This window comes from Eptatretus burgeri, chromosome 1 (assembly GCF_056783735.1).
Source record: "Eptatretus burgeri isolate ZD-2024b chromosome 1, Ebu_testis_v1, whole genome shotgun sequence".
Taxonomy (NCBI): Eukaryota; Metazoa; Chordata; class Myxini; order Myxiniformes; family Myxinidae; genus Eptatretus; species Eptatretus burgeri.
Genome location: NC_140961.1, coordinates 71,490,148 through 71,506,464, shown reverse-complemented (window position 1 = coordinate 71,506,464; position 16,317 = coordinate 71,490,148). Strand labels below are relative to the sequence as shown.

Below are 16,317 nucleotides of genomic sequence, written 5' to 3'. Positions count from 1 at the left end.
CGTTGAATTATTTTATATTAAACCATCATTTGCTGAATTTCCTTATGTTTGTTCGTTGCGAGTTTGAGGATAAACCTGTGTACCTCCATTCTGGGACATGCTCTGCCGCCTTCTGTCCCCCCGTGCTCCATAATCTCCAAGAACCTCGGCTGTTCACCTCCGAGGAAAACTTTTCGGCTATCCCTCCAGGTCGGTGTTAATCACCCTTGAACACGACAAATTGTGTCAGGAGTGGGATGTAACCTAACCGGGCTGGACACGATGATATTTAAGAGTTCATGGAAATCCTTTGAAAATGCTTTTCGTTTCATATTAAAAATGGATTTTGTTGTCGCATCTAATTTAATAAATTTGCTGTTGGACCCGGATTTTTTTTTTAACCCATTATATATAAAATCTTAACTCGTCCTATTGCTGCAAGTCTGGTAATAACACACACAGTTCAGGATAGGAGCAAATAATAAAAATCATAGAAAGCAATGATATGAAGTAAATAAATAGTGGGATGATTTGGTCGGGGTGATGGTTTAATCATGGCGAGGCCTGGTCTGTTTGCTTGGATGCTCATCTGGCTCATTTCCCATGCGACTTGTGCTTTGGAAGCACATGTACAGGCTAATGGTGAAATGCGTTCCAGACAAAGGTGAAGGCATGATGCAGTCAGGAGTAACATGTGCACCTACCAACTGACTAGCAAGCGAACTGAACAGCAAATCAACTGTCGGCGCACTTTCTAAACTCTCTCGAGTCTTTCTCAACAATACTCACTCAGAGCATTCTCCGGCACTACAGTATATACATTGTATGGAGTCAAAAAAACTGGTTCCGCTGGTACAAGCATTTTGGAATACTTTATTCAACCCATTGCATTCCTTTACAGGGGCATGTTTTCACGCACAGGACCCGGACATTTATTATATACTTGCATTTCTCAACTTGGGTAAAACTCCGACTGATGCACATGCACACACGGAGGAAGATACTTTTGAGTCCTGGGAGGGCTCCGTTCTTCCTAAAACCTGCATATTCACACACACACACACACACACACACACACACACACACACACACACACACACACACACACACACACACACACACACACACACACACACACACACACACACACGGAACCTCCTCCCCACCCTACCCCTTCATGTCTGGTGCAATATGGATAATATTGAATCTCTTCTCTGTATTTCTTTCAGCATACGTTATGGATGTCATTAAAGAACAGAATTTCAAGAGCCCAACTCCAATTCAGGCTCAAGGCTGGCCCATTGCTTTGAGTGGCACCGACATGGTTGGCATTGCTCAGACTGGCTCTGGGAAGACTTTGTCGGTAAGTTGGCACTTCCCATGTCTCCAAATCAAGTGGTTTTTATGTAAGAATTGTTTAAAGTGCCTCTTCTCACTTGTTCCTTTGTTTTTTTTTTATATTTACAGTACTTGCTTCCTGCAATTGTGCATATCAACCATCAGTCACGAATCGATCGTGGCGATGGTCCAATTGTAAGTAATTGTGTGGTTTGGTCGCAAAAATGTTGGAGAGTAATTGGGGAAAATAAATAGAGGAGCATTTAGAGAATGTGTTTTTCTTGTTTTTGTTGTTTTAAAAAAAACGTTGTGCAGGTACTGGTATTGGCACCAACACGTGAGTTGGCACAACAAGTGCAGAAGGTGGCCCTCGAATTTGGCAATACATCCCGTGTTAGGTGCACATGCGTCTATGGAGGTGCGCCCAGGGGCACTCAGATCAGGGATCTTGAGAGAGGTGAGTTCAGAAAAGGGCTTTCACTTTGTCAACAGTTTGTGCTTTCCGAAACTGTTGGAAGTATTATTTTCCCGATGTAAATTTGCTTGATTGTGTTTATAATGAACATCTCATGATTACAAGGAAATTAGTGCAGGAGAGGGCCATTCGGCCCATCATGCCTGCGCCACACCAATACCAGATTTAATAAATCCATCAACACTCTTCCCTTCGTGTACAGCCTTTTGGCTGCTACACTGGTACTCATTTCGCCGACCTCAGAAGGATGACAGGCTGAGTCAACCCCTTGGTGTTGATTCAGCAGCCAACAGGGCTTGAACTCAGGACCCGAGGATCCCAAGCCACCATCCTAACCATTAAACCAATACCAGTTCAAACGATTGCCGACAGAAATTCATTGCACTCCAATCAAATCCAATTGACAAATATCAGTTTGCACACCATCACCAATTTATTCAACCGCTTAATCGGAGCATTTGCAATCACAATTTGAATGTTAGAGTTTCATTTTCAAATGGAAAATGACTAAAAGTACAATTTTCAAAATTCAAAATAAATCATTATTTTCTACTTTTCTGGTCAATTGTCTTCACTCATCTGAGAGACAGCAAAACAGTAAAACCGAGAACTTCACTCAGGCTGAATACCTCCGCCAGGCTGAACAGTTTGTCTTGTATCCTACTGATATGCCAAATCTGCATCCTGATCTTAACCAAAATCTAATCGGCGGCTTCTTGTTGTTACCTACCCAACCCAGACACCAAAATTCCTCTGGATCTGCCCCTAACTTTTTGAGATATCATGCTGTATATTGTTTTTAACCCTATCTCCCAATGGTGAAGAATCACTGAAATTCTCACCATATCATCCTCGTCACTCGTCCAACTGCCCACCAAAATTTGTCCAAATCTGTCCAAAAACTTTTTGAGGTTTCCTGCTCACAGATAAACAGACGGGTGAAAACATAACTTCCGTCATCCTTCGGTGGCAGAGATAAATAGTTCGAATTCCCACCCCCCCTCCTAATTGAACCCAGTGTTGTCATGCATCAAATGTGCAACTTGCAACCTGAGATGATGTGTGAATGTTGCATGTGCAAGTTTTAAATCCATATGTAAGCAAGCGTTTAATTTTACGGCATGTGCAGTGGACGCTTGAGATGCGTCCAATGCAGGATCAATGCAGGAGAATTCAATAAAATCTGAGATCCTAATTGGTACACTTAACCAACTCATTGCCTTGGAGCCTGGCAAGACGAATCTGCGTCGCTGCACACACTTGCTTCGAGATGAAATCTGATCGTATGATTCACATGGAATTTGAACCATGGATTCACAAGATTGTTGAACAAATTAAATTGTTGTGATGCCCTTTGTGTGGCAGGATTGTGGTTCTGGAGATCTACAGTTTGTAAGCCAATCAATCCTCTTCTCCAAGTTGATTTGTCCAACAATTTGCTTGATTCCATCCAAGACTTGATGTTGGGTGGGGTGATTGAAAGCCTTTTGCCTTGATTGGATATTTTACTCCACCATTGCAATTCCCTCTGATTTACACTGTTCTCAATTCTTTCTGTGTCTTCATAGGCTCGGAGATCATAATCGCGACGCCTGGCCGACTCATTGACTTCTTGGAGTCTGGCAAGACGAATCTGCGTCGCTGTACATACTTGGTTCTGGATGAAGCCGATCGTATGCTCGACATGGGATTTGAACCCCAGATTCGCAAGATTGTTGAACAAATCCGGGTATGTATCTTGTTAAGTTTGCAAGCCCAAGGTAAAAGTGGAATATATGAATGTTTAAATTGCTCGTTTTCAATTGTATTTGTTTCAACTATTGTTTAATTTATTTAATTGTAATTTTCATCAAATCAAAACATTGAGGGTAATACTCCCTGTGACATTTGTAATTCTTGATGAATTCGCACATTACGCTACGCCCAACTGCTGAATGCACGAGGTCACTTGTCCTCCGACCCAACAATCTGCAGAATTTGAAGGAAGATTTGTTGTTATAATCGTGGATTGGCAGTCATTGTTCTTGAATATTTGTCTAAAGTTATTGGGCACACACATGTAACTGAATGCATCCTGTAGACTATTAGTTTTAATTGGTGAGATCAGTTTTGATAAGAACAATAGCTGAAACTGTGCATATTCTTCTTCTTCCTTTGTATGCAACACTAGGCTGCTGGGCTGCATCATTTGCTATGGTTCACGACTTTGTTGCTGATGCAATTCCCCTTCCATGCTTGGGCAGGAATTTGTAATTTGTTCAGGGTGCTGATGACAGCTTGCCTATTCTTCACAAAGGACACCGTGGGATCTTTAACGTCTACCAACTAATGTTGGCAGACGGGACACATGTTTAACTTGCATTTGAAAGGACGACACAAACATTGATGAATCATTCTGCCTGTGACAGTTAATTGCTCAGCCGAGATTCAAACCCAGGCCCGACAGCTGAGTTGAATTCGCGTACATTCAGGACATCCTGTTAGCCCTACTGCATAGAGAATTGCGTACACATTTTTATCCTCACACTTTTTGAAATGAACGGTGGGGATATTGTAATCGGCTGTCTGTCTTTGTCTGTCTCACAATCTCCTCCGAAACTATTGGGCAAAAATTCACCAAATTTGGTAGTTGTGATCACGACATGGCGCGAAGGTGCAAGAGCAGCATCATTTTGGGCCTGCCCCATGGGGCTGGGTAAAAAGGCCAAAAATGCCATTACAGGCACATTTTAAAATGAAATTTTGTATATGCGATCAACATTGGGGGATGCATGAAATATGTCGTGGTTTATTTATTTATTTTGATTTTACCTCCGTTTCATGCCCCCAGGGGGTAGGGACTTCAGGACACAGGGGTCAAAACAGGGGAAATTTTTTTAAACAATTTCATTTTGGGTCATTCCTAGTGGAGCTTTTTGCCCTCTTTCAACTCTGCTTTTGGTGGAGATTTCAGATAGCATGCCATCAACTTCGCTCTTGTTTGTATTTGCATTTGTCAAATCAGACATTTTTAAAATGAGAACAGCTTCGTAAAATCTCTTTGTAATCTCAGTATATGGGTACTTAGAAACTACGCAAGAATATATTAAGCAAGCTGTTTGTGAGTGGCAAGAAGTGATAACTGCACATCACTTTTTTTTTTCTTTGTTCTTTAGTTACTAAAAATCTGAGCAAAACAAAGCACAAGTAATGATGGGGTATGTAAGTGAGGAGGAAAATTCCCAAAATTAGATGAGTTTGCAAAGCTTGGTGAAAGGAATGAAATCGGTGCTGATCCAAAATTGGCCCAATTCATTGTTGTGGTAAACGTGTTTTGGTAAGATAGCAGGTCCAATGAATAGCACATAATTGCCTGTGATGCCCACTTAATCTTCTTTCATATATAGCACATGGTTGTGAGTATCATCATTTGCTGGGGGTGCAGTTATACAGTGCTAAATTTAAAGTGATTTGATCAAGTATGTGAGCATATTCTATTGGATTTTTTTTGTGTGTGTTGGTGTACATGATGCGATCTTTTTTATATTTTCATATTTTTTCTACTTTGATATTTGTGTTTTTTGGAGTAAAAATGTTTGCATCACGTTCAACAAAAGTCAGTGCTTATATGCTGCAATATTAACACAGTTTGAATGAACAACGCGGTGAACACTCGAGTGATCCACCACCCAATCTCTAATTCCCATTTTCCTCCATCTATTTGACAGCCCGATCGTCAGACACTCATGTGGAGTGCGACTTGGCCTCGTGAGGTGCGCCAGCTTGCTGAGGATTTCCTCCGGAACTATGTGCAGGTCAATGTTGGTGCCTTGGAGCTTTCGGCCAACCACAACATTCTGCAGATTGTGGATGTGTGCATGGATAGTGAAAAGGATGTTAAGTGAGTGCCTGCTATGTGTCTTTCACTTGTTTGGTTTGTTTTGTTTTATAGCTTAAACTTTCCTATTTTTTGATGTTAATTTAATGTGTGGCTTGCTAGTTACCAAGCAAAACGGTTTGCCAAAGGAGCTTGCATCATCTCTCTCTGTAAGACATTCGGTATCTGAAAGAGTTAATACAAAGGTAAGTGAAATGCTTCAAATAAGAATACATGTTGTTCGTGTGATTCGGATACTATTAAATTATGGGTGACGATTAAATGTTTGTTTAAATAACGACTTCATTTGCTTAATACTTTCTGTTTCAAAAGTTTTACTCGCACCATGACCATAAGACCGTGAGTACTGCAATTATCCTGTTTGTGAGCAGATAACCAGCTGACACGATGGCCTCGAGGTACGCACACTCGCCTCTAAGCTGTCCAGCCTGGGTTCGAATCTCAGCCCAACTATAACCTGCTATCTCAGTTTTTCGCAGGCAGGGTGATTTATCAAAGTGTGTGCCATGCCTCAGATGAATGTTAATCCTGGCGTCCCGTCTTGCCAGCATTAGTTGGTGGATGTTAAAGATCCCACGGCGCCCTTCGTGAAGAGTAGGTGAGTTATCGCCAGCACCCTGAACAAATTACAAATTCCTGTCCGAACCAGCAGAGGGCATTGCATCACCAGCACAGTGACACCCTCAGCCAGTAATGCTACCCTGCAGCCTTGTGCTGCATATGAAAGAAGCAGAATACCTGGACAATAATGAGAGCAGCTCAAATTGCCACATTTGGCACAGAGTTTAATATTGTGAATGTCTTGGACGAGTTCAGCTTTGAGCTCACAGGGAATCATATATGAAATTTAGTACAGTATAATATTTACTCACACCGTGGCCACGTCGCAGTATTGGTTATAGCCCTTTGTGGCGGTGTTGCATGAAGGGAAAGCTGCATGAGTCAGTATCTCCATTGAGTGTGTTCTCATTCCAAGATTGCTGTAATGGAGAAATTGTAATCTGGTTGGAAAGACTTTTCAGTTTATTTTTTTTTAATTTGTGAAAGCAACTTGTGAAATAGTCTGGTAAAATTTATTTCCTTAATAATTGAGTTGAATTGGATTTTGCTGAATATTTTATAACTTGTATTGCTGCTGGGTTACAAGTTGCATTTTTTCCAAGAATTGTGTATTGTTATTGAATTATGTTTCAAAAAAAAAAAAAAGCATTTTAATTTTTGTGGTGGTTCTTTTTTTATTCTATACAGACTCATCCGATTGATGGGAGAAATAATGGCAGAGAAAGAAAACAAGACAATAATATTTGTGGAAACAAAACGGCGCTGTGATGAGTTGACAAGACGAATGAGAAGGGATGGGTGAGTGCTCGTATAACAACATAATTGGCAACATTTGTTCAGTCATGTACCTACTGTGTAACTCGTGTGCGTTGTGGTACAGGTGGCCGGCCATGTGTATTCACGGTGATAAAAACCAGACAGAGAGAGACTGGGTGCTAAGGGGTGAGTCCTATCATTACCCTTGCCGAAGGAGAGTGGATAGCATTTGGGTCCGTTTGTCTGTTTTTGTTTGTTTGTCTGCACAGAACTTTCGTGTTTTTCTCCGCAACTGTTTGTCGGATTGAGACAATTTTCACCATTGGTGCGACTACTCATGTAGAATGTTTTAATGATAATTATGAGGTCATAGGTCATGTGGTATAGCAGCCATGTTGGAAAAATGGAAAAAAACTTTGGACCTCTGCATCTGAAACTGCACCAAGGGAAAAAAAAAATTGAAACTTGGCACATAGCAAGTACTCCTTATGGGGCATGAGTGATTTTTATTTTATTTTAAGACGTCATCGGTACCTTTATTATGATGTCATAATTGCATATGTAGAATGCTACTTCTGTTTGGTATGAAAATGTTTGAGGGTCATCTAGGGATAAAATGATTCACAAAAAATGACGTCATTGGTCACGTGATTTGGCAGCCCGACTGTTTTTTATTTTTAAAATATTTTTTTAATAAACCTTCAAAAATATTCTTCTCCAAAATGGCTGAACAGATCGAGATGAAAATTTACACATGACCAGCTATCCATGAGGAACAAAAGGTTCACACAGGATTTGGTGGCCATTTTGAATTTACCCTAAAATGTATAAAAATCATCTTCTCCAGAACAGCTGGACAGATCAAAGGGAAACTTCACACAAATGTTTCCAAAGGCATGCGTGTACAATGTTGAGGAGCAATTTATGTCACATGGTTTGGCAGCCCTGTTGGATTTTAGAAAAATATTAAATAATGTTTTCTCTGGAACTACTTAATCAATCGACATGAAACTTCACAATTGTGATCTGGTAGTGATGGGAATACATGTTTTAAATTTCAAAACTTGATTGGACGCATGGTCTGGCAGCCAGAATTGTTTAATTTTTCTGATTAGTTTTTTTTTGTTGTTTAAAAAAAAAAATTGTGAATAAGGTTCACTTGGCTGTGCTTGGATGAGTTTGAAGGTAGAGGAGTAGCAGCTGAAATGTGAATTCTATCCAGGTTCTTCCTGATGACTTCATCTTTTCTTTTTGCTTGTTTGGGTTCCTTCTGATTACTCCAATGCAGGACTGTACCTATTTGGTCTTACATTTGATTTGAATTGAATTAATTTTAATCCCGTTCTAAATTCAATTGAATAATAATAAAATACGTCATGGATCAGGGTCAGGTGTCCGATCAAAGCGGGATGTCTTGGTACCCAGTCATCACTGCCAGCAGTTATAAAGTGGCAGTTCTAATTATGTCTTATTAATTGCGTAACATGCCACACAAAATACACCACACAAAAGAAGTCCTGGTGAGCGTCTGTAATCTCTGATTGTCCTTTTTTTGTTTTGATTTTGTTTTCATTATTTATTTATCTCCAAGGAAAGTATTTTCTGCTCTATTGGAAAAATGATGCTAAGGTTTTGAGGAGAAATTGGTATAAAATACAAGTAAACTCCAGCAATGTCATTTTTTTAATCTCCTCAAAATGAACTGCACCATAAAGTCACATGATGACAATTTACACTGATTTGTTTTATGTCAACTGATTAGAAAGTGCCACACCAATACTCTATATGTGACCATCCAGTACAAAACCAGTCGGAAGTCGCAAAAATTCAATATTGAGTTATTGGATTTATTTGAAAGCCCATAACATAAGCATCACAACGGTGTATTATACATGGTGGTCCGTCACAAACTGATATGACCGAGATATCTTACGATGAAGTTTTACAACACACGTTTTTGGGAAAATCGAAATAACCAGATATTAGCTTCTGGAGTTTGAGAAACAAAGTCCTTAGCAACCAACAATAAATGTATACTAGCAATAGTTTCTCAGGAGCCTGGTGTTGGCGCAGTGGTTAGGGCAGCGGCTTGGGATCCAAAAGGTCCTGAGTTCAAGCCCCGTTGGGCCACTGAATTAATTCACCAGGGGGTTGACTCAGCCTGTCTTCCTTCTGAGGTCGGTGAAGTGAGTACCAGTGTACTGGGCCGGTGTATACCCCGGTTAAAATAAGTGTACCATATCCCTGTGTCGTAAGAGGCGACCAGGGTTGCGTCAGGAAGGGCATCTGGCGTAAAACATGTGCCAAATCACTATGCGGATCATACGGATGATCCGCTGTGGCGACCTCGAACGGGAGCAGCCGAAAGAAGAAGAAGAAGACGAGCAATAGTTTCTCAAACTTCAAAAGCTAATATCCGGTTATTTCGATTTTTCCCAATAAACCAGCTCGATGGGGTTTAAGTCTGGAGACTGTGCTGGCCATTCCATGATTTGAAGCCTACCGTCTTGTTCTTTTCTTCTAAGGTAGTTCTGATATAGCCTGGAGTTATGTTTTGGGTTGTTATCTTGCTGTAGGATGAACCCCTGACCAACGAGGCATAGACCAGAGGGTATTTCATGGCACTGCAAAATGCTGTGGTCACCCTTTTGGTTCAGAGTGCCAGTCACTCTGTGCAAGTTGCCGACTCTGGATCCAACAAAAGAGCCCCAGATCATCACGCTTCCTCCTCCATGCTTGAGAGTTGGTGTCACATACTGAAGAACCATCCCTTTGTCTACTCGACGGCATACAAAAACCCTGCACGATGAACCGAAGATTTCAAATTTTGATTCATCCGTCCATAAGACCTTCTTCCAGTTTTCAGAAGTCCACTGATGGTGTTTCATGGCCCAGGCAAGCCTCTTTTTCTTATTTTGCCATCTTTGCAATGGCTTTCTTACTGCCACTTGACCTGTCAAACCTGCAGCTCGAAGTCTTCTCTTCACAGTTGAAACTGAGACTTCCTTACTTCGCCCAGTGTTAGGCTGTGCTTGAAGCTGCTGTCCTGTGAGCCGCCTATAATGCAAGCTGTTGACTCTCAGAAACTTGTCTTCTGTGTGTGTTGTGGCTTTTGGTCTGCCAGACCTCTTCCTGTCAGTTTCCTCTAGTTTACAAGTGCCTTTTGTTGGTGTAGGAAACTGTACTCACTGACACATTGGCTTATTTGCAATTTCTCTACAGGAAAGACCTACACTTTTAAGGGTTATAATGGTCTGTCTGTCTTCCTTTGTTAATTGTCTTTTTCTCACCATTATGATCACAATATACTACTTCCTGCAGTGCAACATTGTCCAAATAATGCTTCAGAGGGTGCAGCAACACAGTCTGTTCCAACACTGCTTTTATACAGACAGAGGGTTTGTAACGAATCAACAAAAGTTGGGACACCTGTAGGAATTGTTTGCATCAACTTTCAAGGCTTAATTTACTTCTGTTGCTGCAGAACAGCTGCAGTTGCTAACCCATTACTTGTTCCCTGAAAAGGGCCTTTTTTATCAACTCTGAAATTTACATTATTTTTCAGTTTTTGGTAACCTAAACTTTTTGTTTTAACCTCTGGCAGTTTACCGCTTAGCTTTGTACCATTTTACCTTATTCACTGGACTTCAACTGCTTAAATTTCAGTAAAAACTTGAAAAATGGGGGTGTTCTAAAACTATTGACCAGTAGTGTAGCACGATATCTCAAATAGTTGTGGATGGATTTGGATGAAACTTGGTGGACATATTGGGTGTGTGACAAGAAAGAATTGATTCAACTCTGGTGAAGATCCGAATCCTGATCTGGATACAAGTATTTTTTAAATCTTTTAAGTGATTCTTCACCATTGAGAGGTAGGGCCAAAAACGATACAGTACTGTATGGCATGATATTTCAAAAATGTATTGGGCCCGATATGTTCTCATGGATCAGGCATTACGTGGCAGAGGTATGTGCTCTTCCGAGTGCCTGTCTTGTTAGATAGTTATTTAATCGACGCTGGCTGTTAGAATAAGATGTCTTGTCATTCCCTAAATTAATGCTGCCAGGATTGTTTGTGCAGATCGACCCATGTCTACCTATAAGCCCTGTGTGTCTTCTTTGCACGGCTTCATTATTTAATTCCAATCCTTGTGTCACAGGCGTGATGGATGTTTTTCTTGCCCGTGGTGTGCTTTCCCTTTACTCCTGTCCTCCTTTATTTAATTCTCACCTCGTGGGCGGTGCATTGGCGATTGGGAAGGTGGTGACGGTTGGCGCATGGCGCAATTGCACATCCACACCTGGGGTGGGAGAGGTCAGTGTCCGAGTGTGTGGCTAATCCAGGAGGAGGGGAGGGGGTGCCAATGACGTGTTGCACAGTCATTTTAAAAGGCGCTCCCCAGGGGCTCGCATGCACTTAAGTTGAGCCGAAGGTGGAGTTGTTCCGACATGAGTACCGGTGAATAAGTGAGTCGAGTCCAGAGAGGAGGAAGCTGTCCTCGTAGTTTGGAGTGGACGAGCCAGGACGAGCTACAGTACAAGTACTGTACTACACTCTTTGTGCTCACCTCCAGCCACGATCGGCATGTAATGCCCTAAAGAACGACCACAAAAACCTCCACCTCACTCTGCCATATGTACCATTTTTCCATTTGTCTTGTGTTCCTGTATGAGTCTGCATGACAAGACATGACGTTTGTGTTTAGATTAAGGGGGTTCCGTCGCGTTCAGCTCTGTCCCTCCCCCATTTTGCCCTTGTTTAAATAAATCCCTTGCATTTTCTTATTCACGTCACTGTGGGTTTTCGGTTGCCATCGGGCCTTCACCGTGATTAAATTATTAATGGAGCAATAAGCGCACTAATAAACTTTGTGCACAAACTATATTGATAGTAATACCTCCGTACCCTGGTTTATCGCGTGTGCATAGTAACGCCTCCAACTCGTCATCTTGCGAAGTTAATGTCCGGTAGGTCCCGGTTACCCTGTTATGGAGACCGAGCCTGTTACAATGCATTTATTTTTCTGACACAAATGTTGTTTTTTATGTAAAAATTATACTCTACTTCAGAGGAATCTTCATGAATAATGGTGTTTTTTTCAGCTGAAGATGTGTGTGTTTGTTAAAAAGTTATCAAAAGTATGATAGCTTCTGAGAAAGCAGAGGAAAGTTGTACTTGTCTAACCCTACAAGTAATTATTTGTGAACTGAGGTTGCATTATTGTGAAAGGAAATGAAATGATGCTAATGCTGGGTGATAGAGAATAAAATTAATTTTAACCCTACACCCTCTGTCTCCCTCCTTCCAAACCCCCTTCTTTTTTGTACTGTTTTGCAGAATTCCGTTCCAGTCACTCTCCCATCCTCGTGGCGACTGACGTTGCCTCTCGGGGTTTAGGTTTGTAACGCACTCTTGCTGTGTGCCCCTTCCCTCAAGGGGCAGCATGGATGCCAACCCATGAAGATCAGACATTTTGAGCTTCTTTGCATCCGCACTCCCTCTTGTGTGACAGCGTGTGTGTGCGGAATCGTAACACTGCGCTGTTTTAGTTCCTCCCCGTGCTTAAGGTGCAGTCCCTGGCCGTGGCAGGGCCCAGGCTTTCCGTGGGGACTTGAGTGTGTCGGAGGATTGCCTGTAGCGGGGCTCTCCGCCGGCCACCCCGCCCTGCCTGGGCCACCTGTCTTGGCCCAGGGGTGCGCTGCGGCGCAGGTCAAACAAGCTCAGTGGCACTGGTGCAGGCACGCACTGGCGCTGCATTCTACTAGTTCTGCGTCCGTGCAGGGCTCATGGCCGGTTCCTAACCTGGCGGCCACAGCTGGCACGGAGCCCTCGTTTGGCAGCTGAGGGTTTTCGTGTGCTGGCTGGTTGGGGTCTGGAAGTACGTGACTCACTTGTTTTCTTTTATCGTTGTTTGTTTTTTTTTTCTTCTTTTTTTTTTCTCTCCTTTCGTTTGGTTCTTGCTTATCCAACTTTCTCACGCACAACTGAGTCCTGTGGTTCCTTCTGCTAGTATGTGTTTATATCCCATGTTTTGTTTCATCAACATTCCTCTATTGTCAGATTTCTCACTGCATGTCTTTCTTTGTGAACCACCTGACCTCAATCATCTTTTCTTTCTCCATCCTAAATATGTCTTACCAGACTTGTGATGTACTACCCCCCCCCTTGGACTTTCATCAAAGCTGGTTGGAGTGTTACTGTAAATTTGCTTCTTTCAACATTTCAGCCTTCACTGCAGTTCAATTCTGTGGTTAGCCCATGTCGTGTCATGACACTGGAAATATTTTGCAGTTACTTTTACCATTAAATAGGATCTTATATAGGTTAATAAGTCGTGTCTGAGCATATGCACGAGCAAATGCCATGTATGGTGTTCTGCTTTGGTTTCATCTTCATCTCTCATCAACCCTAAAATGCTTTGAGCTGACTCCCTATTTTGCTCATCTGTGTAGCATTCGGGGCGGTTGTTGGGACAGGCATGTTGCTGGAGGATGCAGGTGTACGAGCCGGTTCGTGGAGCACACTCAAGCCCCATTGCACCATTTGTCGTGGATTTCTTTGGTTTTTGTGGGAGGGTGAGGCAGCATCATGGTGGTAGCCTTGCCCACACTTGTCATGCTTCGGCCTCAGATCAGATTATTGGGAAAGTCAAATTGAGCTATTTTTGTAATCTGTTTACATAGTCCTACCAGGTGTTAATAACTATGGGAGTTGAGCAGTAAGCCTGAACACGACTAATATGACATTGATTTTGAAAAAAAAAGAGTACATTTTCATGAATATAATTTTGTCTGTCATTTATTTTATTGCCTTTTTTGTTTTCGAGCATTGTAGTTTTGCTTGTGATAATTGAATTGTGCCAAATTGCTTCTTCAACTGACATCTTGTTCCCAGTATCCTGCTTGTGTGCATACATTCCATGAACCCCTGGGCATTCACTGGAACATTTGACCTATTTGCAGATGTTAACGACGTGAAGTTCGTGATAAACTACGATTACCCAAACTCGTCGGAAGACTACGTCCACCGCATCGGCCGGACTGCACGAAGCAGCAAGAAGGGGACTGCTTACACGTTCTTCACCCCATCAAACATTCGCCAGGCCAAAGATCTGATCAGTGTGCTCCGTGAGGCAAAGCAAACGATAAACCCCAAGCTTCTGTCGCTGTCTGAGGAAATGAGAGGGGGGAGACGTAAGTATACTTTTGAATAACGAGTGATGAGCTGTTTCTTTAAGAAATTTATTTTGCTCAACTTAAATTTGTGATTCCTTTGCGAGACATTCAAAATTACATTCGGCTTTCAAAATAAGTCCAACTGGGAGTATAGGTTGAAATTATTGATGATAGACAATGGTTACATACTTCATTGTAAAATCATTTCAATAGCAGATGTGCTACGGTGTTGCACATAGCATATATATGACCGTTTTTACAGCCATTTTTCCCTGCTGTATAGGGGTTGGCTTTTTCTTGAGGCAATGTTTTATGGCCGGATGCCCTTCCTGCCGCCAACCCTGGTCTCCTCTTACGACACACAGGGATATGGTACACCTATTCTAACCGGGGCATACACCGGGACCAGTACACTGGTACTCATTTCGCCGACCTCAGAAGGATGACAGGCTGAGTCAACCCCCTGGTGTTAATTCAGCAACCAACGGGGCTTGAACTCAGGACCTTTGGATCCCAAGCTGCCACCCTAACCACTAAGCCAACACCAGGCTTGCACATAGCATATAAATGCTGCATAATGTGTGCTTTGAATAATCTCATGATTTTTCCGATTGCATGACTTTGCCTTTTTCTTACAAATAATTCTCTTGTCTAAGTGTTTTTGACACCAACGTGAGGTGTATAGAAATGTTTGAAGTCAAGGTAGGATTACACCATGGATCAGTTTTAAGTCCTCTACTGTTTGTAATCGTGATTTGAACAATTGATGAAGAATGAAAGGTTACGATTCTCCTGAGAGTTATTGTACGATACTGATGACTTGGTATTGAAAGCTGAAAGTGATAAAGAAAAGAGATATTTCAAAAATGGGAACATGCATTGGAAAGCAAAGGTTTATGCACCAACATTTATAATTAATTGAAGGTTATAGTGGGTGGTGGGGAAGGAGAAAAGAGAGAAAGCAGATAATGGCCTTGTTCAGTACGTGGAGAAGGAATTGGAAGAACTTAATGTAATGCAGGTAGTGGAATCGATGGTGTCACCAGAGGTGCAGTGATACCACTGGAAATTTGGTAACAAAGGCTGTGATTTTCATGTATAAAAGATGTGAAGGTAAATCATTTCAAGAGAAAGATTACAAACAAAAATAAATCCTCCCAAGCTCAGAATTAAGGTGAAAAGTTTTTCTTACCTTGCAGACATGATTGGGAGCAGCCAAATTATCTGTTGGATCAATAATAGTCAGCTTGGAATTAGTGGAGCCAATCAGTGGTATCATGAAGCATAGACGTTTATAAAGTATAGTTTGTAAAATCTAAAAGTTGGAGTTTATAAAGGCTGTATCAGACCGGTAATGATGTATGGAAGTGAAAGGTGGGCAATGCGGATTGAAGATTTTAAAAGAATGGAAAGAACAGAGACGAGAATGATACGATGGTTGAATGGATCGTCTCTGAAAGAAAGAAAGAAACCAAGCTCAGAAATCGGGAAGAGATTAAAAAATCAATACTGGTGAAGAATAACTTTGGAAGAGAAGATTTAGTTGGATGTCTTGTGCAACAAAGGGCAGAAGATGAAGCTGTAAAGAAAGCAACAAAGCTCATGGTAGAAGGAAGAAAGCTGAGTGGACGTCTTAAGATTTTGGTGTGCACAAAATTGACTCTATGCATAGATCCATATGGAAAAAAGCTACCATTCGACCCACCCCCTGAAAAAACGGGGAAATGGTTGTAAAATGTGAAGATTGTTGTTTTTATAGTATTTTGACTGCATAATGAAATGAAGAACTGTCGGACCCTGCTATTCGTGGATTCGCGATTCGTGCGGATCATAAAGTGTGACCTGCTTCTGCGTTTGCGCTTCACAAACTCGTGTTTGTTTGTTTCTTTCTCTCTTTATTATTAATTTTTTTTTTTAACACTTCAGGACTGGTCTCCCACATCTACCTGGGAAATTGGAAATCAGCCAAAATCACAGCATTACATTAAAAAAGTGCAAAAGTGGATCCCCTTAACTGCAGACCAATTAGCTTGCTTCCAATCATGAGCTGGGTCATGGAATCCATCATAATAGTTGACATAAAATCATTCCTTTTCTCCAACAGCCTCATCTCAGATCATCAATTTGGATTCAGATCTGGTCAATCTACCTT

General features: G+C 41.6%; 1 protein-coding gene across 2 annotated transcripts in view; it reads left to right on the top strand.

Moving 5' to 3' along the window:
- Positions 1 to 16,317, top strand: part of LOC147034717 (putative ATP-dependent RNA helicase DDX5) — a 47,027-nt gene that overhangs the window by 12,547 nt on the left and 18,163 nt on the right. For both annotated transcript variants that reach the window (XM_085887649.1, XM_085887640.1), the window contains exons 4-12: positions 1,209 to 1,342; positions 1,447 to 1,512; positions 1,633 to 1,774; positions 3,361 to 3,521; positions 5,500 to 5,672; positions 6,918 to 7,028; positions 7,111 to 7,172; positions 12,328 to 12,387; positions 13,953 to 14,183. In XM_085887649.1, coding sequence (XP_085743775.1) covers positions 1,209 to 1,342; positions 1,447 to 1,512; positions 1,633 to 1,774; positions 3,361 to 3,521; positions 5,500 to 5,672; positions 6,918 to 7,028; positions 7,111 to 7,172; positions 12,328 to 12,387; positions 13,953 to 14,183 — 1,140 coding nt within the window. The remainder of the gene's footprint in view (positions 1 to 1,208; positions 1,343 to 1,446; positions 1,513 to 1,632; positions 1,775 to 3,360; positions 3,522 to 5,499; positions 5,673 to 6,917; positions 7,029 to 7,110; positions 7,173 to 12,327; positions 12,388 to 13,952; positions 14,184 to 16,317) is intronic.